Here is a 19165-nt window from a genome sequence, read left to right as displayed (position 1 = left end):
CGGCGTTGCCGCACTTCTAAAATTATTTATAAAAATTCTATTTGTTTTTAAAATTACCTCCTGTGCGAAAGTCACGTCATAACACACGTCACCCAGACAATGTATTGACAGACAGTGTATTATAGGTAGACAGTTTTTTAAACTTGTATGAGGAATTGTGTACGGTATAGAGTGGTTCTTATTTCTGTGATAAAACACTGTGAAATTGTGGTTGTTCGGCCGAAAATAATAAGCAAAATTTCAATTAAAGGCCACAATGTCGACTTCAGGTGATTTCGGCAATCCCTTGAGGAAATTTAAATTAGTTTTTCTAGGAGAGCAAAGTGGTAAGAAGTGACGTTTGTCTTGATGAGTTGTAAACTTTCAGTTCAGGCGTAGCCGAAATGATCAATAAATGATTCTTTTTTTGTTTCATATGTGCTTTTATGACGGGTCGATTCAATTATTATTTACTTAAGTCATAGTAGTTTGCCCCCTTCATATATCACCCCACCTTATATCATTTTCATGTAGCATTTGTGGCAGGTTAAGTCTACAATTACCAAATTTCAAACCTACATTATATGGATATCTACATAACTGTTTTCGCATATACATATTACCTCATAGTACTTTCATTTGCTTATACTAGTCTTCATAATATGAGTATTGTGATTCATATAGTGACCTACCTCTTGTTTATACAGAAGGTTTGGAAATCATATGAAAAAAAATGACAATATGATTCCCTTATGTCTATAAACTTTTATGTCCTTAATTGGTTATTTTCTCAATTACAGGATACAAAAAAAATTTTCAAATGTTTTCCAAGATTATTTCTTTATGGTTCCAAAATATTTCTGAGATACTTGTTAAGTTCAAATTTTGGATTGAATGTATCCTTTAAAATATTCTTGACATGACAGTTTGAATTGATTCTGAAAAGGGTAGTAATTATTTTGGAGCAAAGCTTACTCTCCCCCTTTCATCTTTCCACATTTTTGTATTCAATTTTTATCCTGCAAGCTGTAGCTCCAGTTTTTATGTTAATTCCATGATTATTTTAAACATATGTTGCGTTTGGAGAATGGTGTTCATTGTCTTCCTGGTTTCTTTGTTTTAATTTAAATTTACCCTTATATTTAGTGTTTCTGTTCCTACTACCAATGGATTATTGATTTTTCAAACAAAGGATAGGCTTAAAAGAAAAAATGTCTGGGTGTGACTTAGTAGCCAATAACACTAAACAATTAAAATGTAGTCAAACTGAATTTTGAAAAATATTTATAACTTAAGAGAAATTTTGGTTCATTACTAAAAATAGAGCAGTTTATATTGCTGGCTCTCTAATTGTGAAATTATTGATGCATTTTATTGTTTTGTGCGCCTTTTATTTTCAAATGACACATTTTGGTGGTAATATTTATGATAAACATAAACATACACAAGTACACATAGAAAATTAGGTGTCTCTCAGAGCTGAAGAGCTATTAAAGTTTAAGAAAAACTAGGTTGCACATATTCCATGCTAACATTCACCATGTGACAATACTTATCTGTGGCCATTAAAAAACGATATAATAAATATGAGAAAATTTTACAAAAAATGACTATGAAACTCGAAGAAAATTTATTAGAAATTTAAGTTTTTCTTATTCTTATGGATGCAATTAGTTGACATGTTAACATATATCGCGCTAGAATCTTAATGTGAATCGTAAATAAAATACATTCAATTTTAGAATCCATTTAATTGTTTTTTTAAATCAGTCAAGAGAGAGATCTCTTAGAGCCTTTAGCAGAAAGTTAAAAACTTAACCCTATAGTGATTAATCCCTTCCCTGGTCCTTGGAGCCTCAGTGGTATGCAGTTATTAATCTATTTTTTGATCTTGTGTCACGTAATATCCAGATCGCTGTTACGCTACCACACAGCGATATTTGTTCTTACGTAAATCATGCAGAAGAGAATATAAGGACAGAGAAGAATTGGTATTCCAAACCCAATAAAAACACGATAAGAATACTCTTTGAACTTCAATGATGCGCACGCATCTTCTTCGAAAAGCAAGCAACTTTAGTGGCTGCATGTGACCTATGACTCCAGTGTAAGATAGGATAGATTATGTCAGTATGGAACGTCTCTTACAGGTCATGATAAGTACCTCGTATGTCAAAAATTTGCAGAGATTTTTATAATGGGGTGGTGTATTCAGTATCTTGAAACATTAGGTTAATTCATTTTAAACACGTTGCAAGTACTTTGACAAGATTAACAACAACCCAAATATTATTTCCAATCATATTGATCATCATAACCGTAATGGATATGCATGATGAGCAATGGTTAACGGGTAATTGCCGGCCAGAACGGTTTTAATGGGGGGAGACTCATCTCTATTCATATGGAGCATAAAAGTGGATAATCTACCTGTGAAACTAAATAATAATAACATCGTTATTCGCGGGGCGCGATCAGAAATCGCATGAGTGAGGGTGGCTCACCGAACGCGCAACAGTCGTGTCTGAGTCACACCCTTGTGCATTTTCTGAACAGATTCTAGTGAACTAAATACATAGACGTCATAATATTGTATGAAAAACTATATTTGAAGTTCAAGTTAAAATTATAGAAACACCTGCCTAACAGAAAGTTAGTAGTGAACGTGCTTTAAACAAATACATCCGTATAATATATAAATAAATTGTAGCGATTTTTAACAAATGCTTCTAGCAATAAGAAATATGATGGGATCGTAAAAATCTATGGTTTAAAGTAGAGTATACATGACTTTGTAGGATGTAGTTTTAGGATATATTTTGAAATACATTTTGGAGTTAGAAATATCTTATGAGCCCTTTTATATGCACCCCAGAAGAGAACACTCCAAGAGATAAACTTTGGCATAATATATTTACATTAGGGTGGTATATGAAAAGTTATTTTTTTAGTCTGCATATTAAGGCATAAAAACTGCTAAGCGTCCAAGACCCATTTTCTCACAGCTAACTCTCGAATCACCGGTCAGGCACTAATCCCGCATTATCGCCACTGTACTGACACAGGCTTCGAAAGATCGGCAAAAGCTATGATCTATCGGTACATTTGGCGTATCGTCTATATAGTAACAGATCTTATCTCCAACAAGCTCCATTCTCAGACCATTCATATAAAGTAGGAAATGACTGTTATCCGCAGCGGCTCTAAGGCAAATTTGCGGGGCCCGATGACAGTCTATAACTGGTAGTGATGCTACTTTAAAACTGGTCCTGTAGATTAAACAATCAATCCAGCGAAAGCACAACCGTTGTTTTCAGCAAAAAAAGAAAATCCACAATCTGAAATCGCACTCGCGTAATACTTGAATACTAGGAGATGGTGAAATATCTGCCATAATACCAGGAATGAATTGTGGACCTATAAGAAGACTGAACTTTGGGTCGCCATCGGGCCCTGTACTGATATTATTACGCGATGATCCGGATAATGCTGACCTATGTAAAGATTGTGCTGTAGCCCAATATGGAAAGGGTCAACATATGTATACATCTCAATTGTAGCGTACGTTCCTGCATCTTTTGGCAACTGCCACGGCATGCAGCAGGTTAAAAAAAATTGATAACCAGATTAATTTCCGTACGAGGGAGACTTCTTTGGTTCAAAAGCAAGAACTTGAATATAGTATTAGACTCGCCGGCTTCAATAAGACGACGGGACTTCTATAACTCCAACGAGGAGTGACGTGTGCACCAAAGTAGCCTATGCTTGGTAAAGACACATTCATGCCCATCTCTCTCTTTATTTTTTATATTCATTTAATACTCATTCTAAATTTGAATAAAACATCTCATAAATTTTAGAAATCACAAAGCTATAAATATTTTGGAACGTTTGAGAAATATATAGGGTGTCTAAATTAAAGTGGAAGCATGTAGATGAAGACTTGACTCCTTATGGAGCTTGAAAAATTGGGGAATTTCAAAGCAACATAATTCTGTTCATCACATATTTGTTAACTTTTTATATTCATATTTGCAGGAATTTTAAAAAGAGTTAACGTAAATAAATTAATTTCTTGTTTTCTTTGCAGTTGGAAAGACATCTCTGATTACCAGATTTATGTATGATAGTTTTGATAATACCTATCAGGTAAGAGGTCAAAATTATCTTCCTTATTTAGCTGTGCAGTACATCTATGAGTAATTAAATCGCTTCATTGATATTATTCACTTTGTAATTCGAGTTCTATAAAAGGAGGGAACTTGACACCCTTAATACGACATACCAATAATACTGATAAATGTTAAATCGCAATCATACCCTCAACTAATTATGATTTTGTTACTTAAAAGTACTTACTGTACTTTGAAGCTCTGACTCATCCGAATCTTAATCCATGTGTCATAAATAAATTGCTCAACATTACTAAATATCTCGATTTTCAACCGGTTAAAACCATTTCTACACGCAGGCAACAATAGGAATTGACTTTCTGTCAAAAACAATGTATTTAGAGGACAGGACAGTACGACTGCAGTTGTGGGACACTGCTGGACAAGAGAGGTTTAGATCACTTATTCCCTCATATATTAGGGATTCTACAGTCGCAGTTGTAGTTTATGATATAACTAGTAAGTGTTCACCTTTGAATTGGAATCCTATCGCTAAATAACCAATTTTAAAGATGCCAACTCTTTCCATCAAACCTCAAAATGGATTGACGATGTTAGGACCGAGAGAGGTAGTGACGTTATAATAATGCTTGTTGGCAATAAAACTGATCTCTCAGATAAGAGGCAAGTTAGCACAGAGGAAGGCGAGCGAAAAGCGAAAGAACTGAACGTTATGTTTATTGAAACTAGTGCCAAAGCTGGATATAATGTCAAACAAGTTAGTTTTCGCAAAAGTGGCCAGTTCCAATTGAGTTTGTAACGTGTAACAATTGTCTTTCAGTTGTTTAGGCGCGTTGCTGCCGCACTCCCTGGGATGGACTCCACAGAAAACAAACCACCAGAAGACAGTATCCTTTTCATTCAATTAATAATGTGTTCTGCATGGTTGCTTGGCCTCTTCCAGAAATTATCACGTTGTTTATGTGTTTTCATATTCATAATTCGAATTTCCATATTCGGCTTCGCCTATGCACCAGCGTTTTTTGCACCCATATTTGTTTTAGTTTTATTTTCCTTAATGATTCCTCTCAGTGCAAGAAGTTGTCCTGAAAGACACGCCCAATGAAGTGAAAGATCCTGATGGAGGCTGTGCATGCTGATTTTAATTATTTTAGTATTAAATTGTATTAATGCTTTGGTTGCTCGTCAATAGTCTGTAGATAAACTGTTCAAGCAATTAGTTGGGTTGGTTCACCAGTATGAACGAAATGTCATTTTTAAAGCCTTTAGGTTTTGAATATTAATGTAATGCTAAAAGAAGTTTTATCAGCGGTTTATCTTTAAAATATTGCTGATCAGCCATGGGAGTTTAATTTGTACATGTCCATTTTGTAAAAAAATATATATATTTTAGCAATGTTGCCGTACCCATTTAGATTTACGTTATTATAGTTACTTTGTCTCTTTTATATATTTTCAAGTTGTTCATTATCAAGTCGAGGAGCTAATTATTCAAAATCATTTATCAAAATTTCAACTGTTCTAGAACTGAACAATTTAAAGCCTAGTCGGTAGTTTTGCATCATATTTCCTTGCTGCTTTGATGAATGGGCGATTTAAATGTTTGCGTCAAAAGCAGTGCTAAGCAATATTTAAAAAATATTTTGTGCAATGTAACAAATACCTTTACCAAGTCACATATAAGTACTACAAACACTCTACACTATTATGCTGCTTTGACAAGCCGTAGGTCTCAATAATCAACAGCTATTGCAGGTGATAAGGAAATGAATAATTATTGCCTTTTGCATTTATAGTCAATATGTGTAGCTTATGTGTATAGTGTGATTATTCATTCTGATTTTTTCTACGGCTATTTTAAAATTAGGGTCTTCGACGCTTGAGTGCAGGCCATATATTTATTACCTACCTATTCTATTTGCCCAATCTAAAAATGTCCCATTGCTCAAAATTGTGTGGCCTGTTTTTATAGGTATTTTAATTTATTTCATTGTGCATTTATTATATTCCTTAAGAGTTAATTTATTTTTCCTGGACTAATATCTAATTATTCGCTTTATGTATCATTATATGTTTTGTTAATTTCGGTTGGCAACGAGTTGTTCAAATACCCACAATTAATTCAAGAATGTTTGTTCCAACAAATGGTATTTTGCTGGTCTATTATTTAAACATTCTTGGATATTGGATAATATTGTGTAAGTAAAGCTTAATTTATATAGTTCAGTTTTTAGACAGCCTATGTATATTTAGCGTTTAAAGTAACAATACTATTTAAATCAAAGCTCTGTATATAAAGTGCTCTTATTGATCAGATTAGATTTATTTTATATTTATAGCTTATTGAGTTACTGCATGAGGTTTTGGTAGGAGTACCCTCCATTTGGTGTGGAGTGGTAATATTGATATTTAATTCGTCATGCCTAACATCAACCTGTTTAAAACCCAAATCTAATAGTGGAAATGTTATGAAATGTATATGACTGTGCATATTTATTACTTGAAAAGTCCAAATTTACATAACTAAACGCCTTCGTGTATTAAAACTGGATAGCCTCAGACCATAGTTTTTGTAAACTTTTTGTAACTTCAAAGTTTTCACTAATAAAATTAATACAAACACGTGAGCGGCGAATTTCATTGTGGGTTCCTTCTTGCAAGTGCTTATTGCCATTCATTAGCATCCGTTTTCAAAAGTGTCCTACGCATTGCATGTTTTAGATTTCCTTTTAAATCTAACCAATGAAATTTTCCTTAATGAATGTGTTTCAGCTGTTGATCTCCAAACTCAACCTCAATTACAAAACGACCAACAAGATTCTGAGGGCGGCTGCATGTGCTAAAGAGCACCAAAATCAACAGATTACGAAAACTTTTTCAAGTAAAAGTAGTATCTGCCTATTGAGTGTTTGAGTAATGACCCTGTTACTTCAATCGGTCAAATTACCAATTTTTGTTTCTGCTTTTGATCTAAAATCAAAAATGCATAGAATAACACATCTACATAAGTAAATTACGTAGTCTATAGTAAAAGTTGTATTTATGTGCAGAAAATTTACTGTAAGTCCAGTGTAGATGGGGGTTTTTTGTACGATTATAAGTGTGACGACTGCGACATATTCTAAATTGCACGAATTGTAATGTTACATGTAACGTGGCTGCGGACAAGCATCCACAATTCACATCACATCTGTAATAATTTAAGTTTAGAATTTTTGGTTTCCATTAAATAGCGCAAGAGTTTGTTTCATCGCTGTACAGCTCAATCAATTTTTGTACATCACCCTAAACCGCTTGTTGTCATCTTTAGATAATGCCAATAAATACTTTTCTGGTTGTTTAATACATGGTCTTTATATGAGAGTTTATTAATGGTAGGCCAGTATGCGAGATATCCCGTTCTGGACCTCTATTATGGGAATCTGGCTTGCCAAAAAGTTGTAATGTTGATTAGATTGGGGCAAAGTTGCACAAATTAATGTTCAAGAATATATCATTAGAAATATTGCGAAAACCTTTGGAGCTATTCGAAAAACACTGAAACATTAGAAAAACGTTTCCGTTTGTTCCGTTGCTTATTTGACGGGGTATCTAATTATTTTTTTGAAAATTTCGTTTATTTTCGATTTGTGAAACTATATTCTTGAAGTTCAAATTACGTATTTTTGTCCCAAATCAGTCGATACGCTTCATAATACAACTTTCTCAAACTCCTGGTAATTTTGCCAGTAAAATTATTTACACGGAAATAGCGGAATCATTATCTTCAATTCCCTGGAAATTACTCATCTTCACCTTAGTGTTGACTCGAATTGAAATTCGTAAAAATTTACGAGAAAATGGCTCCCGTTGTTCCATTGACAAATCAAACAGCTGATTTAAAATCATCCATAACCTCAAAATCCTTATTTGGAGATTTTTAACTGTTATGTCACCAGTAAACGGCTACTTTTTCTCAGTAGAAGTCTATTTTTAAAATAGTTCTTAACTAATATTCCTGTAATTCAACCCCCGGTATAATGGCCCTACGTACGGTGCCCCAAAACGCCTTAAAATGGGCAAACCAACTTGCCAGGGTTTGTATTTGGAACTCATCTTTATCATACCTTTTCTAGTGTGAATGCATTTCAGGCCCAATCTACTCTCTCAGCCTTCGAAATCCAACATAAAACCCCCCTGATTAAAAAGCAAATTTCGATCCCCATTGCAATGTATGGGGGCAGGCATGCAGTTACTATGTTGCCAGGTGGTGGTATAGGCCCCGAGCTCATGGATTATGTTCGAGAAGTATTTAAATATGCTGGGGCTCCAGTAGACTTCGAAGTTATTGATATCGATCCTCGTTCTGAAGAAGAAGATGCTTTTGAGTATGCTATAACATCAATTAAGAGAAATGGAGTTGGGATTAAAGGTCTCAAGGGGGTTTTAAGGTAAGTGTAAATCGTAATTTGAGTAATTTGCAGGAAACATTGAAACTAAAAGTGAAAGTGCATCAGTCAACTCCAGAAATGTGGCTTTAAGAAATGAACTAGATTTGTTTGTTAATATTTTGCACTGTAAATCATTCCCAGGGGTTCCTGCTAGACAGGCAAATATTGACATTGTTATTATTCGGCAAAACACTGAGGGTGAATATGCTATGTTAGAGCATGAAGTAAGTAATTATTATAGTAGTTCAATTAGTCAGTTTATTTATGGGATTTATAGAGTGTGGATGGAGTAATTGAAAGCATGAAGGTTGTGACAGAGTCAAACTCTGACAGGGTGGCAAGGTATGCCTTTGAGTATGCCAAAAGGACTGGAAGAAAGAAGATTACCACCATTCACAAAGCCAATATCATGTAATTGATTCCAAAATTTAATAATTAATCTTTACAGGAGAACTTTTCTTGTTTTTAGGAAACTTTCAGATGGGCTTTTTTTGGATACTTCCAAAAAAATTGCTAAACTGTACCCAGAAATTGAACACAATGATATGATTATAGATAATTGTTGCATGCAATTGGTATCGAAACCTCATCAATTTGACGTCATGATCATGACAAATCTTTATGGTAGTATTGTTTCCAATGTTCTTTGTGGACTTATTGGGGGAGCTGGAATTCTTTCTGGAAGGAATTATGGGGATCATGTAAGACATTTTTCAACCATTCCTGTTTTTGGGTTTTCCAATTTTCATATAGGGTAAAGTGAAGTAAAAGTAAATAGAGGTAGATGAAAACAAAACCTATATTTTTGAAGAAGTGCACTTAATGCTTATATTGTCATTCATTGGCAAATATGCCTTTAAACTAGTTTAGAATTGTAATTGTAACTCTGACTGAAGACTGAAACTTCACTTTTATTATGATAAATTCCTCCATCAAATGGAATGGAATAGAAATCAATAAACCGAATTTGACTCAAAATTCAAAACTAAAGCTTATATTTTGCTTAATTTCTTCAATTACATACTCTATTTTATGACTATTTATATGTGTCTTCATTCCCATATTTTTTAATTGTAAAATTCAATTTTGTAATTTTTTACTTCATGTTCATTGTACCTACGTCCGTGTAAATGCTAGTAAATTAGAATTTTAAATATGAGCGGAAAATGTAAAAAATAGACAGCATACTGGAGCAAGTTGATTTATATAAAATGAAACTAAATTATGTAAAGGGCTGCTTAATCTTTTTTAGTACGCTATTTTTGAACCCGGAACGCGTAATACTGGTACTGCAATCGCCGGAAAGAATGTTGCAAATCCCTTGGCAATGCTTAACGCTTCAGTTGATATGTTGAATCATTTGGGTCACAAAGAACATGCTGATTTGATCATGAATGCCATGATTAAGACTGTTGCAGAAGATCATTTGCTTACTCCAGGTATTTTTCTAATTATAGTAATGATACGGGTACTTATAAGTTTATTTTTATTTCAGATTTGGGAGGTACTGCAAAAAGCACTGAAGTTGTTCAGAAAGTCATTGACCACATTTTACAAGCGGATATAAGGCCATGGTAATGATTGGTTATGGTGTTGGCCTGAGTGTGTATTACTGAACTAACTTCTTTTTTAATCTGCACCTTCTGATGTTGTAACTCCACTAATGTTTCAGTTTATCCGTGGTAATGGGCTGCCTCTTTAACAACTTCACACAGCATTTTTCTTCAATAAAGCTTAATTTTTTTGCTAACAGAATTATTAAAAGGATTAGTGACATTTAATTTACTAATTTCTTTTATTTTCCAGAAAATATCTACAATATCTGCATTAATTGATTCGTCTTTAAGCAGATGGAAGTTTGTATTCATTGTGTAAATATTAAGTACCCAATTATACTAGGTTAAGTTGTAAATTACCTCAAAGGCGTTAACAAATGAAAATATTTAATGAAAGAATAGTTTTATTACGAAATCTTTACCAACAAACAAGTTAGACTGACAGTTACGGGGGTAGTAATCACAAAATTACTGCCAATTTTTATACATACGTGCAAGCTAAGTCCAAAAGTAGGTACATAACTAAAAAAGCAACTGCCAAGGGGGCACAATAAATAAGACAAACTATATACATATGTGTAAAACCAAAGTTAATGTCCAATTTCATCAGCGATGTGTCCCTTGACTGTAAGCTTCTAAAAACTGAATCCCGAAAAAAACAATAAATATATGAACAAATTCATTTGACTATACAATGTGTCGAATATAAGAATTCACTTTGCTGCAGTATACAGAGTAGTCCCCCTTAATGGACCAAATTTCACGTATTTGATCTGCGAAAAATATTGCATTTGGCTAAATTCGGGTTATACGAAAATTTGCAAGATATATATGTCAAAATTACTTTTCGGAGTTTTTCTTACAGCTCTAAGACTGGGGTATCTAATTAAAATTTGCGGTAGCTCTACTACATGCATCAAGTAGTTATTCTATAGTATGATACTGTTCATGGGAATCAGCGCATCACCTCTATTTTTTTTAAAATACATTACTGACTATTTTCAGAAAATCAAATTTGCTGTCTTCTGTTTTTACTTAGCTGTCACCATATTCAAATTATTTGCATAAATATGGCACAAAACACCCCGTTTTTACTATACTTTTTTAAGATTAGCATGACATGAATTGTTTAAATTTTTCTAACAAAAATACACAATGTCGCAATAACAAAGATTTACAGAAGGTAAAAGGGTACCTAATCCTACGGAAAGTATTCTGTAAATTCTTAAAATCACTTGATTATCCTGGAATAGGCTTAAATTAATACTCTAATATCAAATTTACAGGGAAAATTAGAACAAATAATTGAAACTTTAACATCCTGTATATTGAAACCTGTCGTCTTTTATATCAGATAAATTAGCTAGTTAATTAAATGAAGTTTGTTCCATTAGATGGAGATCACCCTGTATAAAGACGTACGTAAAATTAATAACAACATAAATATAATATGCATGTAATGTCTCTACAAAATGATTTTGAAATACTAAACATTTCTCAATTTTTATTTTCAATATTTCTCAGGGCATCTTTATCTCGGACACACTGTATAAATTGAACGTTATTCCACTACGCAACATAGTTGTACTGATTGGGGTTATCTTTGTCCCTCTCCATATAATCACGGTCGATGAGGGATTCGATGCGTTTCTTCAGATCAGCTGGCTGCAATGAACATTACCTTTTAAATCTGGCAATTCCACAAAAAAATCTTACCTTGACAGGGAATTTAAGTTGAAGATATAACTCACTAATCAACAAGTTGTGGCTCAGGGTCTTTCGCATCTTCATGATTCTCACTATAGCTGCATCAATTTGATATTGCCTATCTTGGAACACCCGCTCTTCTGTCGCTTTCTGCTCCTCAGTCTAAAACACGGCCCATTAAAAAGTGTTGCAAAGCGAAAAAGATTAACGTACAGTTTCCTTCATTTGAATCTGATTGATTTTAATGCGGAACAATTTATTAGTGAAGTCCGAATTGAAACGGAAACTATCGTCGTCTTGCACATCTCGCCCTTTGGGTATTTTCACTAAAACTCTAGCCTAAAATTACAAAACATCAATCAGTCAACATCCTCAGTTATTAATTGTTTTCAAATACTTTTCCACAGGCTAAAGATTGAAGCGTTCTTCGTAGTTCCCCATCTTCAATATTGGTAACTTCCTTAATATAATCGAAAGCTATTTCATCACAGCTGTTAAACAATAAAAGTACTAAAGTTTGGAAAAGAGACACCAATAACTCTTTCGGCCCTGACTTGAAAGACGCTTTAAGCACACAGTGTCCTAATGTTGGTTGCCATTGTAACTTCCGGCCGCTGTGTTTGCTCAAATAAAAATCCTTAAGAGATGAAATATAGTTATTATCATGACGTTGGTATAGAAAAATTCATTTGTACAAACCTTAAATATATCTTGAAGTCGAACCATATGGAGGGGCAAGTTAACATCCATTGGCTGATAAGTAGGCCAATATCCCATTGTCAGAATACTAACTGTCATATCGATTTGCGGTAAATTACGACTATTAACGGTCACATGTTGTTTAAAAGCTTGGTTTATGTCTTTGCTTAATTCCATATCTTTAAACATTCCTTCAAGTTTCGATGTAAATCCCCCTCCACATTCTTGCTTTAATTTACTAAGCATACTTTTTTCTGCATCAACACTTGCGGACTTGCCAACCAATAATCGCTTGGCCAAATCCTAAAAATTTAGCGGATTCGCTTTATTTTTAACAGCTAAAGAACAAAACATACCTTTTTGTAAAAGGCCTCAAATACATCTTTACCATGTATAAACCGAAAGAGAACCATTATTTTATCTAACAGTCTTTCCAGCTCTTCCTCAGTAGCCTCTTTATTCCCGGCTCTTAATTTCGAATCCACGAATTTCGCTAAAAAAAGGCTGAAAGTAGTAACTTTTGAATATGGTCCCTGTTCAACTACCAATTAATTCAGCCGGTTTATTAGTGCGTTGATTGATAAAGTTCTCAAACGCTTCCTTCAAAGAGTTGCTGAATCGTTCATGTTTGTGGAAACAGGTGGCTACTACATTATCCATAGCGTCTTTAAAATCTAGCAATTCCTGCACCATTGTTTTATCTTTTTCCGGGTCAATAACAATGGTTCTTCCGCGTTTTTTGATATAAGCATTAAAAGACGAGCATAGTTCAATTAGCCCGATTTTCACCCGGCTCAAAAGAGTGTATAAAAGAGATAAATCATTTAGACGATATTCTGATAACAACTGATCGAGCCCTTTTTGTAAAATTTGGTTAACATGTTCCCTGAGCAACTGCTTCTCGACGGTATGAATCAACTGATATTTAGTTGCAGGATCTAAATAATGAATAACTCTTTCAACTTCTTCAGCAATGCGCTTATCCACGTGCGCTAAATAATTTGGCACTTCCAGTTCTTGCATAAGACGTTGACCTTCAGCTGCGTAAAGACGTTCAGTGGCTTGAAGAAATTTTTGCTCAAAGGCCTTATCGTATATTTGGAGATCAGTTAACATTCTTAACAACGATTTTAGTAGGGAACGATCCACCTAAAAGATGTAGAAGAATCAATGTAAGTTGCTGCAGTTACGGCAAATCGATGACAATTTAAAATACAGAAAGATTTATACAGTTAGCCCCAGATGGATTCCACTTATATGAGAAACTCATCACGCTACTTCTTTAAATTAAGAAAGTCATGGTTATTGGTCTCAATGGCACTAGCCAATCAAAGGACAGTTTTATCGTAACTAAAGTGATGAAACTACGTGAATTGATTCGAACGAAATAATTTATGTAAATTAAAAGCACAATGGGAACCAAAACAAATCCTTGGGATACACTAAACAGCACGGGCAGTTAGGAAATGACGTCGCCAGAAAGACAACAGTCCTGACGGGCCAAACTCTACTAGAAAGATATGAATTAAATCAAGGTTCAATCATGTTTTTAAACTCATAAACTTTAAGTTATTCAAAAAAATCTGACGGCTAATAGAATTGAAAGCGAAAACAATGGCACAAAATGCAATAGGTCTGACTTGGCGTTCATTTGTTGGAATTAGTGGAATAGAATTCAAACTGATAATCATATAAAATAATAGCTATTTTAAGTAAGTAAGATAAGACACCATTTTCAAAAAAGGCGTCTATTGCCTCAACCAGCGCAACATCTGGTAAAAAACCAAAGTTCATTGACTCAATGCAACATTGACAAATTGGCAACATTCCATACGCTAGTGAATAATTGTTTTGACGACCATTCTCAAAATGTCAAAGACGCAAAGATCACATTGTAAAAGTGTCAGTTTTGTCTATATTTTCCGGTGTTATGTTAACATGATTATTAATAAGTTCCTATTACCCCATGGAAGTCTGAAGATATAAATGACCATTAAGAAAAAAAATTGTAACAATCTCTTGATCTTTGAGACGTAAAAAGCGTTTTCAAAATATTTAATGAAAATTACAAGTCTGTATTTTAAAAAAGGTAGTGTTACAGAAATCTTTTACTCAAAATGTCATCTTGAGATAAGATTATCTATATTGTGAAGAGAAGAAAAGTAACAAAAAAAGGAATACTAAACTTTTTTAATCAGGCTGATAGTTTTGCAAATATTTTTAATTGAAAATTTTATCAAAAATTCTCAAAATCTAAAAAACCCAAAACAATTTAACAATGCTTTTCAGAGGATATCAAAAGTCTCCAAAAGTTTTGAATTTCTTCCATTTATCCAATCTTGCACTTCTCACCATTCTGCTTGTGAGAACTGAAAATAACAATTGCAAGAACACTTAAGTTTTTAAAAAAAAAAAAATGTTTAGAACTTTCCTGATTTAACTAACTCCATAGCTCCTATATATTTAAGTTTCCAACTCAGAGAAGGTCAATTTAAGAGATACCACACACAATGTTTCTAAATGGTTAATTTAAAATTCTACCACTGATTTCTAGATTGATATTTGACTGTTTAAACAACTTGCTTTGTCTAAAACTTGAAGGTCGATGAAATACAGAGCTCCTAAGTTAAATTTTCTAATAAATATTATGAGAGCCCAGTATATATGGGCATATATGTCTGAGCAATATATTTTCATAATACCCTTACAAAATTTATTTACTATCAACATACAATTTTTTCATAAATTATTGATGTTCAGTGATATTAGTGCTATGGGAATAATATAGATACTCCAGACACTGTATGCAACATTTTCAACTTCTTTACAATCCTTTGCCATATCTTGAACATTTTTGAAGTTTTGTATGCCCAGAAAAAATACGATAAATATTAAATATTGATTATATCAGTAAGATCAATTGAAATAGGCAGAAAACTACCCGAAAGACTTGAAAATTTTTCTGTGCAACCCACATCCCAGATTTGAACTTGAAATTAACAGTCTACTTGACCAGAACAGTTCTTAACCTATTCTAAGACAATTTTCTGAAGAATTGGAACAAATCTTATGTCTCTAAAAAAATTTGCACAATTGAATAAATATAAAAGATAACTTACTTGATCTCCAAGTCTCTCCTTCTCAATGAGCATTAACAAACCTTCGACTACACGGGTTTGGACTAGAGTATTAAGAAGTATGTACTTTCCAAAAAGTTCGAGCCCCATATCCCATATAGAAGCAATATGATTTTGCAAAATATAGGTTCGGTCCAAATAAAGAAAAATGCTGCGAATCATGATCATTTGGTGACAATGGGCTTGCCAGGTTTCATTCATTTTCTTAAGAAATAAATATCGATCCATGGATTCTGCTAAGAATTGCTCAATGTTATGAGCAACATGCTGTTCAGTAAGATTATACAGTTGCTTATAAAGTACAGAGGCCATGTTATGATTGCACATATTTTCAACAGCCTGGTAGAGTTCCTCAAGAGAATACTGATTTGGCTTTGATTGCTGAATGGCTAATACAGCACTTTTGAGCTTTTTCCATGTTTGCTCTCTATAATCATCAGGCAACTTGGGTTCACCTTAAAATAATTCGAACTTGCATCTGAAATTTTCTCAAATACTGGAGAGATACTCACTTTTTAAGTTTTTAATTGTAAGCTTCTTCGTAGTAGGCTTGATGGTTAGCACATTATGGTTTCTATTAATACCATTTTCAGGAAGGTTAGAAAAGTTTGCTCTCCGATTAGTAGTATCACTCATTTTTCTTATAGTCTCCAAGTTGATTTTTGGAGTGTTACTAGATAGGTTTTCTTCAGAGCTCAAAGAGGGGCAAGGAGCCAAATATACAGGTTATACAAACCATTATCTATCTCATCATAGCTTTTTCAATTTACAAACATCTGCCAATTGCTATAGTGTTTTGCAGGAATTAATATTGGAAATTTGAACGTTTATTGCGATCTCCAAAACTACTCACAACCACAAAAAAATCTACACCGTATTCCGTAAAAAAAATCTAATATTTTTCTTTATAATTAAAAAAAAATTTATTTATTGTTCTTTCTCAGCATCCAGTTGCCAATTATAGATTGAGATCCGTCTAGAACCGCAAGAGCGTTTGAAACCAGCAAACCCATTAAACGAAAAAAACCAATTACTCCTTATGAATTCACTCCAACCCGAACTAACCTTTAGCTTGAATTTTGATTACAAGTATCTATCCAATACTATCCACACTGTACAAACCTCTAGCAAAAAATTTATTATTCTTTTCTGTTTCTTATATTTCCCTCTTTTTTTTATCTCTCTAGATTTTATTAATTTTCTATCTCATATTTCCCGGCATGAATGTCTAGACTTTACGCAACTTATTGTCAAGTGACTTGAGGTTTGAAACCAATTTGTACACCGTTCTATCAACAAACCGTCAAATTAGAATTGGCAATGGCGTGATTGGTGCGAATTGTTAACTTGTTCTATCTTTTTCAATCTAACTTTTTAGAGCATTTTTTGAAATTTTAATTCCTTTAAAGATGTTTCTTACTTCAAGAAACCAAATTCACGTTACTGCAGCTGCTCCCGAAGAGAAGTACCGCAAATGACCCCGAACCAGAAATTGGTATGTGCTTCAGATCGATTTTTAACTGACTCTTAGGCGGATGGTTGTGATTCAACCTCGGATCACCAGATCTAAAATTGGTAGTTGTACAACAATTGCCATTGCTGTCAAATTTATTTAATTTGTAACAGTTCTAAGCAGTTTGTGGCAAGTAATCGTTTACAAGACGGTAACTGAAATTAGTCAACACGTACGTTGTTGGGATTGTTTTCAACGGTTCATTCTTCATAGATTACTTACTGAGAAATACTTCAATCAGTGGCGCCACGCATGTAAAAATAAATTATTTTTAATGTCACTTATGACGCATCTATCACGTCATCTGTCCTGTCATATCACTTTTGCTTTTCGCTCTAAGTCTGTAATCACGGTCGAGAAACAAATTCATATTTAAATTGATATTTGTAATACGTAAAATTTCCTTTTCAGATTTAGGTAAATATAGATAAACAAAAACGAGAATAGAGAGTCTTCTCGTTGTTCTGCAAAAGTAGAACATCTTCACAGACGAATAAGTCGAAAAGGGTTTTGAGAACACTTGTTGAAATGTGTTAATAAATATATTTGTTATTCTGTCATTTGTATTGATATATACCGACAGCTACACTCTTATATTCTGACGGAATTGTAATCATTAATCATTTTTCAGATACCGAAGACATATTATATGTTTTAACATTTATGGTCTGCGAGTATATTTCCCACCAAATTCAAATTCCAAAATTATTCCTAGTAAAATGACCTCAAGTACACTTGATATGCCATCTATTATAAAGTTTTAAAATTATATTACAGTTTACTGTGTTTTAATCTACATCAAGCGTTACCTGTTTTAACAGTTGTAGACTGCGGGAGCATATATGTATATCAAATTTATAACAACTTTGAGAATTTCGATCAAAATTATAAGGCGTTTTGCTTGAGTTGCAACAACTAGATCAAATAATTTTAATTGGATTTCCACTTTAACATTTTTTTTTACAACTTTCAAAGAGTGGTGTTAGGACACGTGATATGACGTATGGATCTTATTTTGTAAATGCCACTGAAAGTATTTCACTTTATACGTGTGGTGTTACCATAGCACTGAATTGCGTACTACTTTGTACATTATCTGTTTGAATGAAAAGTCTAATAAAAATGGACGTTATATTAGAGTATTTTTTAGTTTGAAGTTTTAAGAAAATTTATAAAAAATTCTGTATGGAAATTTTCAGCAAAATTTCAAAATTTTTAAGGAGCTGATTTTCGAATTAAGATCTTGTATTGATCTTGGACACCTCAATAAAGGCTTTGGAGCCTTGAAAACGCATTTTTAAAAACTTATTTTGCATGTGGAAAAATAAAAGAGGTTTTGAAAACCTGTTGATGTAAAATCATAGAGCGCAGCGAGATCATAAATTTGAACTATTTTTGAGACAATTGCTCTATGTTATCCTGAGATATCGTTTTTTACAGTTTTTCCCCTCTGCAAAATTTCTGGAAAGCTCTATAGACTTTTATAAAATGGTATCATATATTATCACTTCATTTTCGTTTGCTGTTACAGCCACGGTAAATTATAGTTCACAACAGTATGTAGCAAAAAAAAAACATTATGCATTTTTTCATTTTATATGCTTCAAATCTTGAGACATCGACTCAAAATATGCGAAAAAATTATGGATCCAGCTGCCTCAGTGTTGCTATATTTCATTTTTGTTAACATATATATATACATTTTTTCATTTTTTTAAGATTGAGTAATGATACGTAGAAAATCTTTATGGATTTCACTCGTTATAATAGTGCAATAATAGTGTAGGCCTGTCTCTTTTTACCAAATATCAATGAAGTGGTGCAAAAATACATAATAATATCTTAATTTTATCCACGAATTTCGCTATGCAACATTGCTAATATGACATTTTAAAGATACCGAGGTTAGTTTAAAATAATGTTTACAAATTGAAAAGTTAAAGCAAAAAAAGTTAAAAATGGTATATTCATGTTAGATGTGAAGTGAATTTTTTTAATCAAGAATTATATT

At 33.1% G+C, this 19165-nt stretch overlaps 3 protein-coding genes across 6 annotated transcripts; 2 read left to right on the top strand and 1 right to left on the bottom strand.

Moving 5' to 3' along the window:
- Window positions 1-113: 113 nt before the first annotated feature.
- On the top strand, window positions 114-7455 carry Rab6 (RAS oncogene family member Rab6). 3 transcript variants are annotated; one of them, XM_066302752.1, is made up of 6 exons: window positions 114-326; window positions 4070-4128; window positions 4451-4610; window positions 4664-4869; window positions 4933-4999; window positions 6885-7455. In XM_066302752.1, the coding sequence occupies exons 1-6, from the start codon at window positions 257-259 to the stop codon at window positions 6953-6955; spliced, it is 633 nt and encodes a 210-aa protein (XP_066158849.1). In that variant the 5' UTR covers window positions 114-256; the 3' UTR covers window positions 6956-7455. The 3 variants fall into 3 exon arrangements, with proteins under 3 accessions (XP_066158849.1, XP_066158851.1, XP_066158852.1); XM_066302754.1 differs by lacking the exon at window positions 6885-7455 and adding an exon at window positions 5184-6739 and having other exon boundaries at window positions 115-326; XM_066302755.1 differs by lacking the exon at window positions 114-326 and adding an exon at window positions 333-3747.
- A 555-nt stretch (window positions 7456-8010) lies between these two features.
- Idh3g (Isocitrate dehydrogenase (NAD(+)) 3 non-catalytic subunit gamma) lies at window positions 8011-10497 on the top strand. 2 transcript variants are annotated; one of them, XR_010734195.1, is made up of 8 exons: window positions 8011-8188; window positions 8244-8523; window positions 8576-8766; window positions 8820-8953; window positions 9012-9243; window positions 9795-9981; window positions 10038-10224; window positions 10349-10497. XR_010734195.1 is itself a non-coding variant. In XM_066302751.1 (8 exons), coding segments are annotated over exons 1-8 (1161 nt in total). In that variant the 5' UTR covers window positions 8011-8131; the 3' UTR covers window positions 10350-10497. The 2 variants fall into 2 exon arrangements, 1 of the variants encoding a protein (XP_066158848.1); XM_066302751.1 differs by having other exon boundaries at window positions 10038-10116.
- Window positions 10485-16965, bottom strand: Cul4 (cullin 4). Its single transcript, XM_066302750.1, has 9 exons — window positions 16154-16965; window positions 15624-16096; window positions 13050-13653; window positions 12861-12997; window positions 12505-12807; window positions 12203-12442; window positions 12019-12144; window positions 11815-11967; window positions 10485-11763 (listed from the first exon to the last, which is right to left on the bottom strand). Exons 1-9 carry the CDS (start codon window positions 16275-16277, stop codon window positions 11668-11670), a joined length of 2256 nt encoding a protein of 751 aa, XP_066158847.1. The 5' UTR covers window positions 16278-16965; the 3' UTR covers window positions 10485-11667.
- Window positions 16966-19165: the final 2200 nt, after the last annotated feature.

Source organism: Euwallacea fornicatus, chromosome 3, assembly GCF_040115645.1.
Source record: "Euwallacea fornicatus isolate EFF26 chromosome 3, ASM4011564v1, whole genome shotgun sequence".
Taxonomy (NCBI): Eukaryota; Metazoa; Arthropoda; class Insecta; order Coleoptera; family Curculionidae; genus Euwallacea; species Euwallacea fornicatus.
The sequence above is the reverse complement of the archived record's forward strand: the minus strand, read 5'-3'. Positions and strand labels throughout refer to the sequence as shown.

What these genes read in the sequence shown, in the direction of transcription:
- Rab6 (XM_066302752.1), top strand. Translation starts at nt 257, where the DNA reads ATGTCGACTTCAGGTGATTTCGGCAATCCCTTGAGGAAATTTAAATTA. An exon ending in TTTTCTAGGAGAGCAAAGTG is followed by an intron (nt 327 to 4,069) that starts GTAAGAAGTGAC and finishes TTTTCTTTGCAG; the next exon opens with TTGGAAAGACATCTCTGATT. An exon ending in GTTTTGATAATACCTATCAG is followed by an intron (nt 4,129 to 4,450) that starts GTAAGAGGTCAA and finishes TTCTACACGCAG; the next exon opens with GCAACAATAGGAATTGACTT.
- Idh3g (XM_066302751.1), top strand. Translation starts at nt 8,132, where the DNA reads ATGGCCCTACGTACGGTGCCCCAAAACGCCTTAAAATGGGCAAACCAA. An exon ending in GGGCAAACCAACTTGCCAGG is followed by an intron (nt 8,189 to 8,243) that starts GTTTGTATTTGG and finishes AATGCATTTCAG; the next exon opens with GCCCAATCTACTCTCTCAGC. An exon ending in ATGCTATGTTAGAGCATGAA is followed by an intron (nt 8,767 to 8,819) that starts GTAAGTAATTAT and finishes TGGGATTTATAG; the next exon opens with AGTGTGGATGGAGTAATTGA.
- Cul4 (XM_066302750.1), bottom strand. Translation starts at nt 16,277, where the DNA reads ATGAGTGATACTACTAATCGGAGAGCAAACTTTTCTAACCTTCCTGAA. An exon ending in TACAATTAAAAACTTAAAAA is followed by an intron (nt 16,097 to 16,153) that starts GTGAGTATCTCT and finishes AATTATTTTAAG; the next exon opens with GTGAACCCAAGTTGCCTGAT. An exon ending in AATCTTTAGCCTGTGGAAAA is followed by an intron (nt 12,145 to 12,202) that starts GTATTTGAAAAC and finishes TTGTAATTTTAG; the next exon opens with GCTAGAGTTTTAGTGAAAAT.